Source organism: Cynara cardunculus, assembly GCF_001531365.2.
Source record: "Cynara cardunculus var. scolymus isolate 2C chromosome LG 7, CcrdV1, whole genome shotgun sequence".
NCBI lineage: Eukaryota > Viridiplantae > Streptophyta > Magnoliopsida > Asterales > Asteraceae > Cynara > Cynara cardunculus.
The window spans coordinates 12125136-12139132 of record NC_037534.1 but is presented as its reverse complement, the minus strand read 5'-3'; the positions used below and the strand labels follow the sequence as shown (position 1 = coordinate 12139132).

Here is a 13997-nt window from a genome sequence, read left to right as displayed (position 1 = left end):
CTTTAGGTAAGGATGTCTGCTCATGAATAGTGCTTTTTGTACTATTCACTGTAGCAAAGGACAAGCCTTTCTCTTAAGGCTTGACACGCACTCTAACCCTACCATATTGCATTAAATGAACATTTAATGCACTAGGTATAAATAGAAGTGTTTTCTTCTCCATGCAGCGTGCGCGCAACTCACTCTTTAACCCTAATTCTTACTTCAAGCATTTTCTAGCTTAAGTAAAGGATCTTCTCTTCAATATTTCTTTTCTTGTATTTGCTAAGACTTTGTGTGTAACCAAAGATTGTTTAGATAAGTTTTTATCACCTTATCTTTCCGTAAACAATCTTGTAAAATCTGTATTGATCTTCTTTATAAATATATATTTTAAATTTGAAAATACTGTGTTTGTATTCATCCCTCCCCCCCTTCTACAAATTGTTTTACTAATCTTGTAGACCCTCTAGGGACCAACAATTCGCCTATTTTAATGTACTCATCTATAGAATCTGCAGAAACACCATATGCTAGCATTCGAAATACAACATTAACCTTTTGATAACTGGACAATCCAAGTTTGCCCATTCATCCCTTCGTTGGATAAAGTAGTTGTCATGATTTTGGATAGCATTCAAAATACGAAGGAATAAAGTACGACTCATTCGAAATCGTCGACGAAAAATCGACTCAGGAAATCGAGGATTTTCAAAAAATAATCATTCAACAGATTGCGATCAGCATTTTCCCAATCACAATTGATAACTATATGGCCAGGAATAGAACGTCGATAAGATACATGGTTGTTTTGAAGATAATTATGGATATAATTATTCATTTCAGAGGCTAGATTGACTGCCTCACTCATTAGTTCGACATTAGAATTATCAAAAGCCTTATTGTTTGATTACAAATTATCAGCCATTTGAGTGATATTTCTCAACAAAGAAGATTGCAAAGAAAGTTGAGATGTTTTTTTTCTATAAATGTGATTCGATTTTTATAGTGAAAAATGAGTATGTTGTCAATTCTTATCATGCTTTTCAGAAAAATATTACCAGGCATTTCAGAAGAATATTATCAGTGTGTTGTCTAATCTATCTTCATTTGGAGTAAACTGAAATTTTTGTGTATAAATAGGGGGTGATTTATTAAGCTAAATCACACATATAAAAATATCTTCAACAATCCGAAGTTCATCCTACAAAGATAACAAAGACATACATTTATGTCATTGTTATCTTGATATAACTCAAAATCCAATAATAGGTAGAAAATAAACAAAAGATAAATTTTGGTCAAGAGTAGAAACTCAATATCATGCAACCGAACCGTTCGCAACCACTCCTCAACCAAGAAGATAATTGGAAACGCGAATGTCTTGCATTCTAAAAGCTGCCAAAAAATTGCGAGGGTGTATCAATCAAGTTAAAAGGAGGAATCCAAGTGGTGCTTCAATCAAGTTCAAAGGAGCAATCCAAGTGGTGCTTCTCAACAAGATATCGTAAGTATTTATTGTTTTAGTTGATCATTGTTTTATTAATTTAAATATAACGTGTATTTTTCATAGATGAACGAAGCGAAAGAGATGTTAAAACTAGATGTATCTTATATGAAGAGTTTTTAAGTTTGATCATGTCTGGGACATCCTGAAAGACTCCGAGAATTTATCAAATGTCACTGCATTGACTCAATATCAACGACAAAGTCCTTATCAATCACGTTCTCCCGGTCCTGGTTTATCGTCTGGGACAGATGCCGGTTTACCCTCGTTGACTCTTCACGACGAAGAAGGTAGTGCTTTAACTCAAAGACCAATTAGTGTGAAAAAGGCAAAATCAAGGCTCCAATCTAATAATAAGCTAGAGACTCTAGTCAAGGCTAGTAAAAAAATGAGCAAATGTATAGCAAAAAACAATGAAGTTATGATGAGAAGGAATGTGATTCAAGCTCAGAAAAATACAATAGATATAAGGTTGGCGGATGACAAAATTATGTTTCGCTGATCTAAATTCTATCACTGATCCTGTGTGTTATGAGTTCATAAAAAATGAAACAATTAGAATAGCGAGAGAGAGAACAGAACCCCAGGTTCATACGTTTGGACAAGGATCAGAATACGTAGGATCTCAATATCGAGCATCTCAACATCAAGAATTTGGAAAAGGAGTTTAAGACCAATCCGAAGAATCTCAGAACGTAGCAAGAAACTTTAGTCACTATATGGCTAGCGGAAACCAGTGGACCTTTTAATTTATGTCTTTTAGTTTTTAAAATTTCTCTTATGAAACTACGTTTACGTTTATTCGGTATCATGTATGTTAAATTATGTTATAAATTTGTATTTTATTATTTTTATGTTCATGTTGAATTTTCTCTCTTATACAAAATTTAATTTTTAAATATATATATATATATATATATATATATATATATATATACTAGTTGTGTACCCGCGCAATGCAACGAGATGTAAAATTTGAATAAATGTAATCGAGCATACCAATTACGAATAAACATTTATATTTGAAATTGTCACACACTAAACATCATTGATTGTCATAGCAAAAGCTAAATTAAACGGGAAATTGTTTTCTCTTTTCAATTTAAAACTTTGAATGGCATAATTTCTGGATGAATATAAAGTTGATCAACAAATCAATTAGTTTTATATTCAATATGTTTCTTTGTTCCAAATGTTGGGTAAGAGTCTTCTCCGTGCTTGCAACGGTCACGGGGTAAGGTAAATGAGTTGATAATCATTTGGTAAACGGTCTCCTAATAAAAATCTAAAAAAGCACCTTCCATTTTTACTCTTTGATATAGGTTTCAAAGGCTATTAATCTTGAATGGAAGTTTTGTAATAGAAGCACCACCTTATTGACTGCAGGCTGATGTTACTCGGTTGCTGCATGTAACTGTTTTCCTAGCACCACCTTGGAAGTAAGCTAAATCAAGAACACAAACATTTGGATCGAAATTTAAATTGCATGTTAGAACTCACTTGAGGTTGGCGGTGGTTGAGCATCAACACCACCAGCCAAGTACATGAGGTTCTTTTGGAAAATGGCTTGCATATATTATTAAGTTTAGGCAAGACAACATAATAAAATGTTAAAATGAAAAAGACAGTTTCAAATGGTTTGTCGAATAGAAATGAGATCTGATTTGTACATAGCATTTTAATCTGTGTAAGCGATACATATTACTACCCAAAATCACGTCAACGATACCAAAAGTGTTTCACTTACAGACAACATTTTAGTAAACAGATTTTGGAAGATTTCTTTTTGGAACTATCACCCTAAGATAATCATCAGAGATCTGATGATAGAATCAAAATCAAAATCAGCAAGTACAGAACTAAAAACCATAATCATGACAAAGCATACAACAAATATACAGATCATCATTAACAGGATTCCTACCTCTTCTGCCAATATTTCATGGGTCTTTATTGCAGTTAGCCAAAAATCAGGGACACCCTTTTCTGGAAAAAAAAAATGAAAAATAATAAATTTGGTTCTTATTCACAGAAAAGAGAGGGGAAGCATATATGAAAAGCAGGGTTAAATTATATAGAAAGTATGTTAGGTGCCGTTTACCAAACGCTTATCCGGGTAAGCATTTACCAAATCACTCTACTTTACCGGATGAATATGACAAAAAATAAGAATCTTACCCGGTAAGAGCAAAGACAGTAATCGAGAGTCTTACCCGGTAAGTGAGGAGGAGGACTCTTACCAAGGTTAGCGCTTACCGGGATAAATTGTTGCACACAATGCATTTCAGTGAATAAAATCTTACCCGGTAAGTAAGCGATAGTGTTGAATTTTACCGGTAAGTGCTTACCGGGTAAGTGTTTAGGTAAACGACCCCTAATAGCATCACTATGTGTCTGGTCTATCGCAGCTTCATCCTTCTCTCCAACTTCAACAACACCATTCACTATATCATATCTCTGTAGTTCCAAAAGATAATAGTTTAGTATACACAATAGTATTTAGAGCAAATTCAACAACATCATTCACTTTATCATGTTCTGCCCATATTCAAGGCTGTTGCATCATACATACATTGGCTACAMTGTTAATAATAAAAGGAAGAATGACCAAAGATCATGTCCAAAGTCTTTGTCAGCAATTAATTAGGAAACCATTCTTATATATGGYAATAGTTCTATCTCTTTGTAGACAAGTATTTCTATCTCCTTTGTTCTCAACATCTTTTATTCCAAATTCCTATAGGCAGCTTGGGTAAAACATGRATATCCTCTCTATATAATTTTCAATCTACCAAAAACTTCTTGAACTCGTGAGCACTGATACGTCTTACAAACGATGTCTTGTGAGAGTGAGTTATAAAAATAAACCTTCTGATGTATATGTGTTAGATCTTGAAGTTCTACTATTACCCACATGCATCTTACTCCAGATGGATGGGAAGGGCAAGGTAGGCAAGCATTCAAAAACACATACAAACTTAGCTTTTTATGCCTTGTTTAGCCAGTTAAAAATGAAAAAAGTGTTTTGTGACAAAACATTTAAGGTTTGAAAAGCATTTCTTCCCTACTGTTCGTTTTTCTTTATGACAATATTATTCAAGTGTCAATTAACTTAGGGGCTGTTTACCCAATTGTTTACCCGGTAAGCACTTACCGATAGGAGTCAACACTATGATTTATTTTAATGCGTAAGATTTTAATATATCAAAACATATTGAATGCAACAATTTAGTGGGTAAGAGTCGTCATCATCACTTACCGGGTAAGACTCTCCATCATTCTCATTGCCCTTACCCGGTAAGATTCTTGACCCTCCTCATGTTCATCCGATGAGGAAATTTATCCGGTAAGTACTTATCAAGTAAGTGTTTAGTAAACGGCCCTTTAGATCTGTTTGTACTTTTCAAAACTGCCTATTACTTCTTCGGTTATCTTATTCATTCTCACAGTTCACCAATCTTCTTCCCCTCCCATTGTAAGATGTGGCACTTGGAAGTGACATCATGAGAAATGGAATGCTAAAAAGGTAAATTTTCTGAAAATTTCATTAGGCACGCAAGTAGCCCGCATAGTCAACAAACTAAAGATCCCACGAATAAATGATTTTGCTGACCTATATCCCTCCCCATCCCATTAATTTTAAAAAAGAACAGCCTACAAATGCAACATACAATGTAAACACGGTAAGGACAATGACCATATGTCAATCCGACAATGACCAGACATAAGAAAACTCGTATACCTTTGAATACAGTGGCTCGTACAGTTTCTGGTATTTCAATTCCAATGTTGCTCTCTCTGCAAATGATAAAACATCATAAGCCTTTAGACATTTGCAAATGATAAAACACTTCCACTCTATGTTTCTAACATAGAGTGGAAGTGTTGTTTTTTACCTAAGGAACTTTTTACATTTGGAACAAAAAGATGAAAGCTCAATATGTCCAGAACTTGACACTMCATGTCCGGTACCTGATAAGTAAAAGGTAGTCGTTAGCCTTTAGACTTACACAATTTGGTTTTCAGAATGCTCAATATCTCTTGCCTCATTTASAAGACCTACCTAAGCTTATATTGTCATATGCTAGAAGTATTAAAGTAAATCTATAGTAGTAGCAGTAAGTGAATGTACCTCTTGTCTAGTGTAGGTGCTGTCTGTGATGAAACAGAAGTCCTCAACACATGGAGAACTAATTTTTTCGTACTTCCTTAAATAATCAGATAGATATACCATTAGATTCTAGGAAGATAAAAAAAATACTCAAATCAACTGTATAATGAATAAAGTTTTCCTASGGGTTCCGTCACCTTTTTCCAAAAATACCAACTGTATAATAAGATGGACGCAAGTGAAAGTGAAGGGAATATATAGAGGGGACAATGTTATTGGAACACACACAAAACATATTTTGATGATTTCAGGAATCTTTTAACTTTTAAGTAGACAGAAGTGAAATATCAATGTAGAAGCCATTTTCAATGAAAATAACTTAACTAAAAAACCACCAAAATCATGCATTGTACTTCAAACGACATTGGAAATCTGTTTGTAAAATTGAGATGTTTTTCTTAACCAAAATCCGGCTCCATCAAAAGGAGAATTAAGAATCCAAAGATTTGATGTACCAGTTGAAAAAAATTATGAAGGCCTTTATCCGGTTCATTTATCTTTCTTTTCTAGTTTATTATTTTTGAAATTCTAATGAATATATTGTGTTTGCTACGGAGATATAAACTGCATCTATGTACAACATCCATCTGATCAGACAAACAGACTCATAAAAAATAGAATTGAAAGAGAATAATACCTTATTGCAACCAGGAACAAGTTCTTGAAGCAGTTTCATTCTCTCGCTGATCCTTTCTCTCCGAACCTAAATGGAATGAATGAAATCAAACCCCTATGAATTTGATCATTCTAAAAAGTTTGTAATGGAAATGGACAATACTTGTTTATACCATTTCTGCAAGGCTGTGACTGTTTGTAGTCTGACCTCTTTTGGCTCTCATATGAATGTAGTTGTTGTCTTTAGTAGGACATCCTCCTCCACTATCAATAGAATTCTCTTTTGCTTGTTTTTCCATTTGATTCCCCCTTCAATTGGCTTCAATTCTCTGTTTCTTTTCATTATTTCTTTCTTCTCTTTTATCATTCTACAACCAATCAAGAACCAACAAACTTGTCAAAACACATTCAAAAAAATTTAAATTTCTGCAATGAAATAAAGGGATACATACAGTAATGGGGTTGAATTGAGGATGAGGGGATTTTCTTTTGTCTCTGCTATTAGGTGATGAAGAACCCCACATTYAGGATTAAGGTTACCAAAGGGATTCACCTTTTATGAGAAACTGYCACTTCCAAAAGACCCAACTTTTATGAGAACATTTGGAGCAATGAGAGTTGTCTTGGGAAGATAATCTTCTCAGAGGAGTGTGAATGTAGCACTGTTAACTTGTACATGAGGCATAAATTATTGTTTTTAAGACTTTATGCATAAAGAAGTAGCATCATCTTATGCATTGAAGATTGTTTTTGAGACATTTATCAAATCTGATTTATAAGATTATACAGATATAGATAAGCTCAAAGATAGCTACCCAAAAAGTTGCCAAACATGGCCTTGATCTATCATTTTACGGACTTATCATTTTTCTTATATGGAATACGGTGTAATTAATTTAAGTTTTCACTTTCCAACCTATGAAAATATAACAAATTTGTTGAACCGAATACATACGGTTGAAACAGGACTGATACTTAATACCTAAATGGCTGATTTCTTACATTTATACATTCTTCATTTGTGTTGATATCCATATATTTAATGAGACTGAAGGCAAAAATGCCATTAAATTACCCAAAATCGACCCAATAGACCTAAGATCAGAGTATGTTCTTATCATTAATGAATCGAAACCCAGTAAGAAAAAAAGGAATATTTGACATCGACCCAGTTACGACTGCAACACAATTACGATTGTTCATCAACAAAAGTCAAAATGGTTTTACCTTCAACAAGAAATTACAAAAACCCTACCTGCTGTGTGTCTTATCTTCAATGAATCGAAACCCTGCAAAAAATATGAGAGAAATAGATTACCTCCTCTGTTTGAAGTTTGTTGAGGATGACATATGCTAATGGATTGAAAATATGGATGAAATATATATGCATCTCTGTTGGAACCGATGAAATCGAATTTGGGTTTGGGATTTCATCAAAGTCTGTTTTCATCAAAGTCTGTTGGCGATGAAATCGATTTGGGTTTAGGGATAGGAGAGAGTTTTGAGATGAGATCGATTTTGGGGGAATTTGGGTTAKCRATTTCATCACAATYTGTTGGCGATGGTTTAGGGATAGGAGAGATTTGATAAATCGAATTTGGGTTAGGGATTTCATCAAAGTCTRTTATACGGATTTAGGGAGATTGGCGATGGTTTAGGGATAGGAGAGATTTTGAGATGAAATCGAATTTGGGTTAGGGATTTCACCAAAATCGGTTGAATTAGGTTCAGGGATGATAGTATGCTTTAGTAGGTTGTACTTAAAGCAATATAAGTTGTTTTTAAGAGTTTAAGAGATTAAGAGTTTAAGAGTTTTAGCCAAATGCATTATAAAATAGTATATATATATATATATATATATATATATATTAATCTACATAATATATATAAAAACAAAAAAAAAACATTTATGTTATTTATTCCTAAATTATTAAATAAAAAATGGTTTTTAATACAAATTAACGGGTCCCACCTGGTTTTGCCATTCAAGATACCCACGATATATTTGCCGTTCAAATAAGAGAACCGGCAAAATCTAAATTCATTTGCCGGCTGATTGGAGAGCTCACAAACGGCAAATCCCTAAAATTGTCGGTCGATTGGAGATGCTCTAATCCACTCTAAAAATGCAACCGCTCGACAAAAATCCCGAGTTTACCACCGTTTTCGAGTGGGATATTGGACATGTTCATTTTGGTGGTTTCGCTTATTTAGAGAAGATGAAACAAATATGAGAGATGATTTAGGAAAAGTTGTATCCTTGTGCCCCCACGGTTTTAGCCTAACTGGTAAGAAGATGGAAATTCGACTATATTTCGTTCTATAAAATTTCTATTACGACGGATGCATTCCCGCAACAAATCTCTATATATAACTAAATACGTAAGATTAACTCGAGATCGATGGACTTTGATCGACACTGACGGACACACTTCCTTCAACTATCGTATCGGACTCGATCAGTACTTGATTATTTGAGATATTGCGTAAAACAGTGTTGGGAAATGAGTTACTTGCGCCCGTCAACAACGCATGCTGCACAAATCGTATACGTCTAGGGAAAAGAAGTATCTCGTTAAAATCGACGATCCACGAGGTCCCATTGACTCTTGTTACGCCTTTAGCAATGGTCGCCTTGAGGTTCATCCCGTTCACGTTATTCTTGTCAACAACCACATGACCTATTTCTTTGAACTCCTCGTTTGTTTGATCCAACTGAACGATATCAATTCCTTTATTTGAGCCGGAAAACATGTTATTTATGATGTTTATCCCGTTCACAACTCCACGAACGGACTTCAGAACGATAAACGAGTCCCCGAGGAAGAAACAATCGGAAATGTGAAGTTGTACCGGATCTTCTGCCACTATTCCGGTGTAATCAAAGTAAGAATTAACGATTCTAGTCTGTGTAATTCCGGGTACCTTTAAAAGTATTCCGATGCCACCAAAACCATTAGCCTTGTTGTAGCAATGTACGCCAGTGATCATGTTCGCTTGGCCGGAAATTGCGATCCCGACTTCCGCCGAGAAAATTACGACATCCGTGACGGCATTGTCGTTTCCCTGTAGGTCGATGGCGGTGCCGGTGAAGTTGCGTTCGTGAGGGTCACCGCCGGCGGTGATATGTTGGCCTAGGAACGAGTTGCGGATGTAAGTCTCGTGACCGCCTTGTACTAGGATTCCGGTGGTGGTGAAATGGGCGACGTAACAGTTGTCGATGGTGGTTCTGAGGGCGTCTATCAATCGAATTCCGCCGCCTTTAAAATTGCAATCCACCATTAAGTCTCTAAGCGTTATGAACTCGTAACTGTAATCACGATTCGAAGAAGAAGAAAATGACAAATCTATCAAGTAGCCATCGGTTGTGAAGTTATCAGATGCTTTTAGAGTCCCGCCATATATCTGTTTATAAATAAAAATAAAATGTTTAGAACATCATCCCAACTGGATCATGTGAGATCAGTCTGTCTTCTTGATACTCGTGAAATCATTTTTTTATACTTGAAACTTCACAGACAGATTTACTGTGAAGGTAAAAAAAGTCGAACATTCACAATATTTTGCTGTGAGTTTTCACGTGTAAAAGAGTGGTCTCACGAAAACAGGTTGGTGTCACGTGAACCCAACCCTACATCATCTTGTTATTAAATAGGTAAATAAAAAGTTCAAATTTGTCTGTCTAGATTGAAAATGTTTTTGTTTGTAAGAGTTTTTTCATAGATGAACGGAGTTTGTTTTTAATTGGGAGAGATATGTTTGGAAAAAAAAAACTTGGTTTTTCGCATAAACTTTTCCTCTAGAAGCTTATGGAATAAGTCACTTTTAACATCATTAAGCCACTACGAAACAGTCATGTATTGCTGATCGGATAAGCTGTGAGTATCATTAAGATCCTAATAAGCATGCCCTAAATCTTATACTAAATATGGTGTAGTACTATTCATTTACACCTATTAGAAGAATAAAAAGAAATATATCTAAAATCTTACACTTTAGTGTAATATGATATTATCTTAAATCTCAGAGGTTTTTGATTCATCAATTAATTTTTCATTAAGTCTTATATGAATATAACTCTGGATGAATTAACAATATTATTTTCCCATATGAAATAATATAATTTATCTTAAATTTTAGAGGCTATTTGATTGATTTTCCATTAAATCTTGTATGAATAAAACTGTTTGATGCCTGTATAAACTGAATTTTTTTTATTTGGGCAAGTTTTCTAACAGATGAAAGAAATATGTTTTTTAATTCGACGAAAGATGTTTGATTTTTTTTAACTTTTCTGCAAAAAGCTATCCCATAAAACCTTACTAAATAATTTACTTTTTATATCATTAAATCATTACCAAACAAGGATATATTAAACCCATTAAACTACTAATTAAGAAAAACAATATTTTTGATGATACCTGCATGTTCCCTCGGCCGGCGACCGGAAGTTTAATCGGCCGGCTGATCTTGTAAACCCCCCCTTCAAGGTTTATCTGTACGCCGCCGAGGTTCCTAATTCCTTCCATCAAAAACCCATCTCCGTTGCCGGAAACCGCATCCGAAATCGCTTCAAGAATCGCATCCGTGCTATCGGTTTTTCCGGTTGGATCTGCACCGTAAGCGGTCACCGGAAAAACTCCTGAACCGGTTCTTCCCTGTATAACATCACGAATTTTAACTTTTGCTATTTCAATTTATGATTTTCTAACTATTAGGGGTAGCTCAACTGTATTTCTATCCTGAGAGATTTGTTTGACTCTTAAATTCAGAGCCAGATCATCATAGCATAGCATGCAAGCTGTCCCAGATACTTACAGTTATCTGATCAAGAAATTTACATTGCCAAATGTATCTTACCTCAACGGGCGTAACTATCGGCTTTGATATCAAGACACGAATGATGGATTTTTTTTTTACCAACGATTACGAGTTTAGATCTTATCGTATCAAACTCGTAAGTCATTCATCGTTAATAAAGTCGTGTTCAAATAGTAAAAAGCGAAAATAACATTCATTGTTAATTAAAAATGTCGATCGTAAAACGTTCATTACTAGAAATGTTAGTTTCAACGACATAAATTATCGACGGGATCGTTTCTTGGAAGTTTCCGATGGATCACCGAACGCTTATCGACCCATGTCTAACAAAAAAATGTGACAAATCAGCGACAGATTACCAAGAGGTTAACGATAAAAGTAAATCCGTCGCTAATTTGCCGCTAAAATACCACACTTACCATTCCGACGGATCTCTTTCCATTGGGAATCCACTACCGTAAAACATTGATTTCTTGTAGTGAAGATATAATGAAACAAGATTAAAACTAAACGAAAACATACAAAGATAGAAAATTAACGTATGCAAAATGAATAACGACTTTGGATTAATTGATACTTACGGGCGAAGATGGAGATGGAGATGGAGATGGAGATGAAGACGAAGAAAGTGAGACCGTAGTGTGTTCGCGTCGGAAGAAATACGATTTAAATTCTTGCAATTTTCTAACGTGAGAATCGCGATCCCGAGCTCCACCGCTAGCTAACCGTTCCACATGCAACGAGTGACCGATTTCGACATGATTAGCCATGATGAAACAAGCAAGTAATCCTAGGACTACCATCATCTTATGGAAGGAAAACACACCCATTGTTGTTGTTTCTTGTTTTCTCTCTCTAGGATCCTAGTTGTATATGTATATGTATATGTGTATGTATAGGTGGAGAGAAAGAGAGAGAGAGAGAGAGAGAGGACATGGGAAGTGAAAGGGCTAAGTAAGCTTAATGTTGAATAAAAATGGGTTTTGTTTTGGAAATTTATAACAAAATGGGTTCATACAAAACGACATTCAAACATATTCTGTGACGAAATTAGGGTCTTATTTCTATACTCCTTCCATTTAAAAATAATCCAACTTTTGATTTATTTTGGTGAGTATCAAGTTTTTCTCCCTAAATCTCGTGAATCTATCAATTATTCATGATTGGTAAGTAAAATCTTATACCATATATCAATCAATTATATTGGATACTAACATAACTAATATCAACTTTTTTTCGGTTGTTTTATGTTGGTAAAAGTTTTTAATATATAAAATGATTAAAATCACAATAGTTATTAAAAATACCAATTCGTCAATTTAATTGCAAAATTAAAACTTAGGGCTTGTTTGTTTTTTTAAAAAAACCACTTAATGCTTCTTAAGTCTGAACCGGTCAGATGTTTTTATTTTCAGACCGTTTGTTTTTTTTTTATATAAATAAGAGTTAAAAAGCTCTTAATTTGCTCTGAAAAAAAAGTGATAACATAATCACTTAAATCCTCTTAATCGCTCCCTCCAAACTCTCCCCTCCATCCTCACCTCCAGATTTAGTCCTCCAAATCTATCTCGGAAGACATTCGATCTCCAAATCAATCACGACCCAGATCGATCCACATATTCTCGTAAAATCATGACCCAGATCGATCCACATATTCTCGTAAAATCATGACCCAGATCGATCCAAATCTATCAGATCCAAAACTTGACTGATTCAGATTTCAGACGTAAAAACAAACAGTTTGACATATTCAGATTTCAGACTTCAGTACCAACTCTTAAAATTCAGAAGTGAAATCAGACTTCAGACTTCAGAACCTCTTAAAAAACAAACGCCACCTTAGCGAATTGTACATTTATTTAAAATAGCAAATCCCACGTCAAACGAATACGAAGAAAATATGATTGAAGACGGCGAAAAAAACTCGAAAATATTTCAATGGTTCGTTCTTTTAACTTAGGGTATTAAATTATATTTTAACAAATATATTTATATAAGGAGATTTACGTAAGAGAAACAAACAGACCGAAAACGTATGCATATACATGAATCATTAGTACAAAAAAGGGGTTTATTATACATATATGCATATTCAAATTTTTATGGATTTTGTTTTCGGGTTTATCAATAATTAATATATGAATCATTCAGTGATACGTTCTCAGCTGTTTTACATTTCTTATTTAAACATTTCCGTGTTTTTATAAACTTTTGAAAAAAAAAAGTAGATAGAAATAAGTAGGTGATTTATGAATGAAGCTTGTTTTTATGAAAGGGGTTGGGGGGTTGTTTGATTCTTTAAATAAAGTGTTGGTTAGTGACCAACTTCCTACTTTGAATTCCTAACACATTTGACATTCTCGTCCAAAGAAAGTAATATAGTTTTTCTTGGTTAATTAGGGTTTTTCAAAGGTACTTCAAATGGGGTTTGGTTGGTTCATGATGTTGGTGATGACTTCATTAAAAACCCTAATATATTTGATTAAAATGATCTTGAATTTATCTCCATATAATCATGTAACTTAGTTATATAGATGGATGTTGATGAGGGACATGGCAAAAATAATAAATCTTGATTTTAGAAGGCCAAATCTTGCCCTTAAACACTCTTTTATATTGTCAAAACCCTTTTGAATCGAGTTAAATCGTCGCAAAGATGGGTTGTTTTGATATGTTACAATTTGTTCCATTTTGATGGAAAATGAGATTTGTGATAAATGTTGAAAAATTGGGTTTGTGGTTGTATATTGCTTTGATAGTTTTCTAGAGCGTGTATTGAAGAACACTTTTCAAATACTGTATTTCTCCCCTTTAATGCCTTATGTTAACATGAAATGAATACAGTGATAATCTAGAAATTTCATACACGAAATAAGGCATTACTTTTGTGCATACGTGTGTGTG

The 13997-nt window shown here is 34.2% G+C and overlaps 1 protein-coding gene across 1 annotated transcript; it reads right to left on the bottom strand.

The window, feature by feature from the left end:
• Window positions 1-8660: 8660 nt before the first annotated feature.
• Window positions 8661-11896, bottom strand: LOC112515185 (polygalacturonase QRT3-like). Its single transcript, XM_025121858.1, has 3 exons — window positions 11675-11896; window positions 10694-10930; window positions 8661-9677 (listed from the first exon to the last, which is right to left on the bottom strand). The coding sequence occupies exons 1-3, from the start codon at window positions 11894-11896 to the stop codon at window positions 8661-8663; spliced, it is 1476 nt and encodes a 491-aa protein (XP_024977626.1).
• Window positions 11897-13997: the final 2101 nt, after the last annotated feature.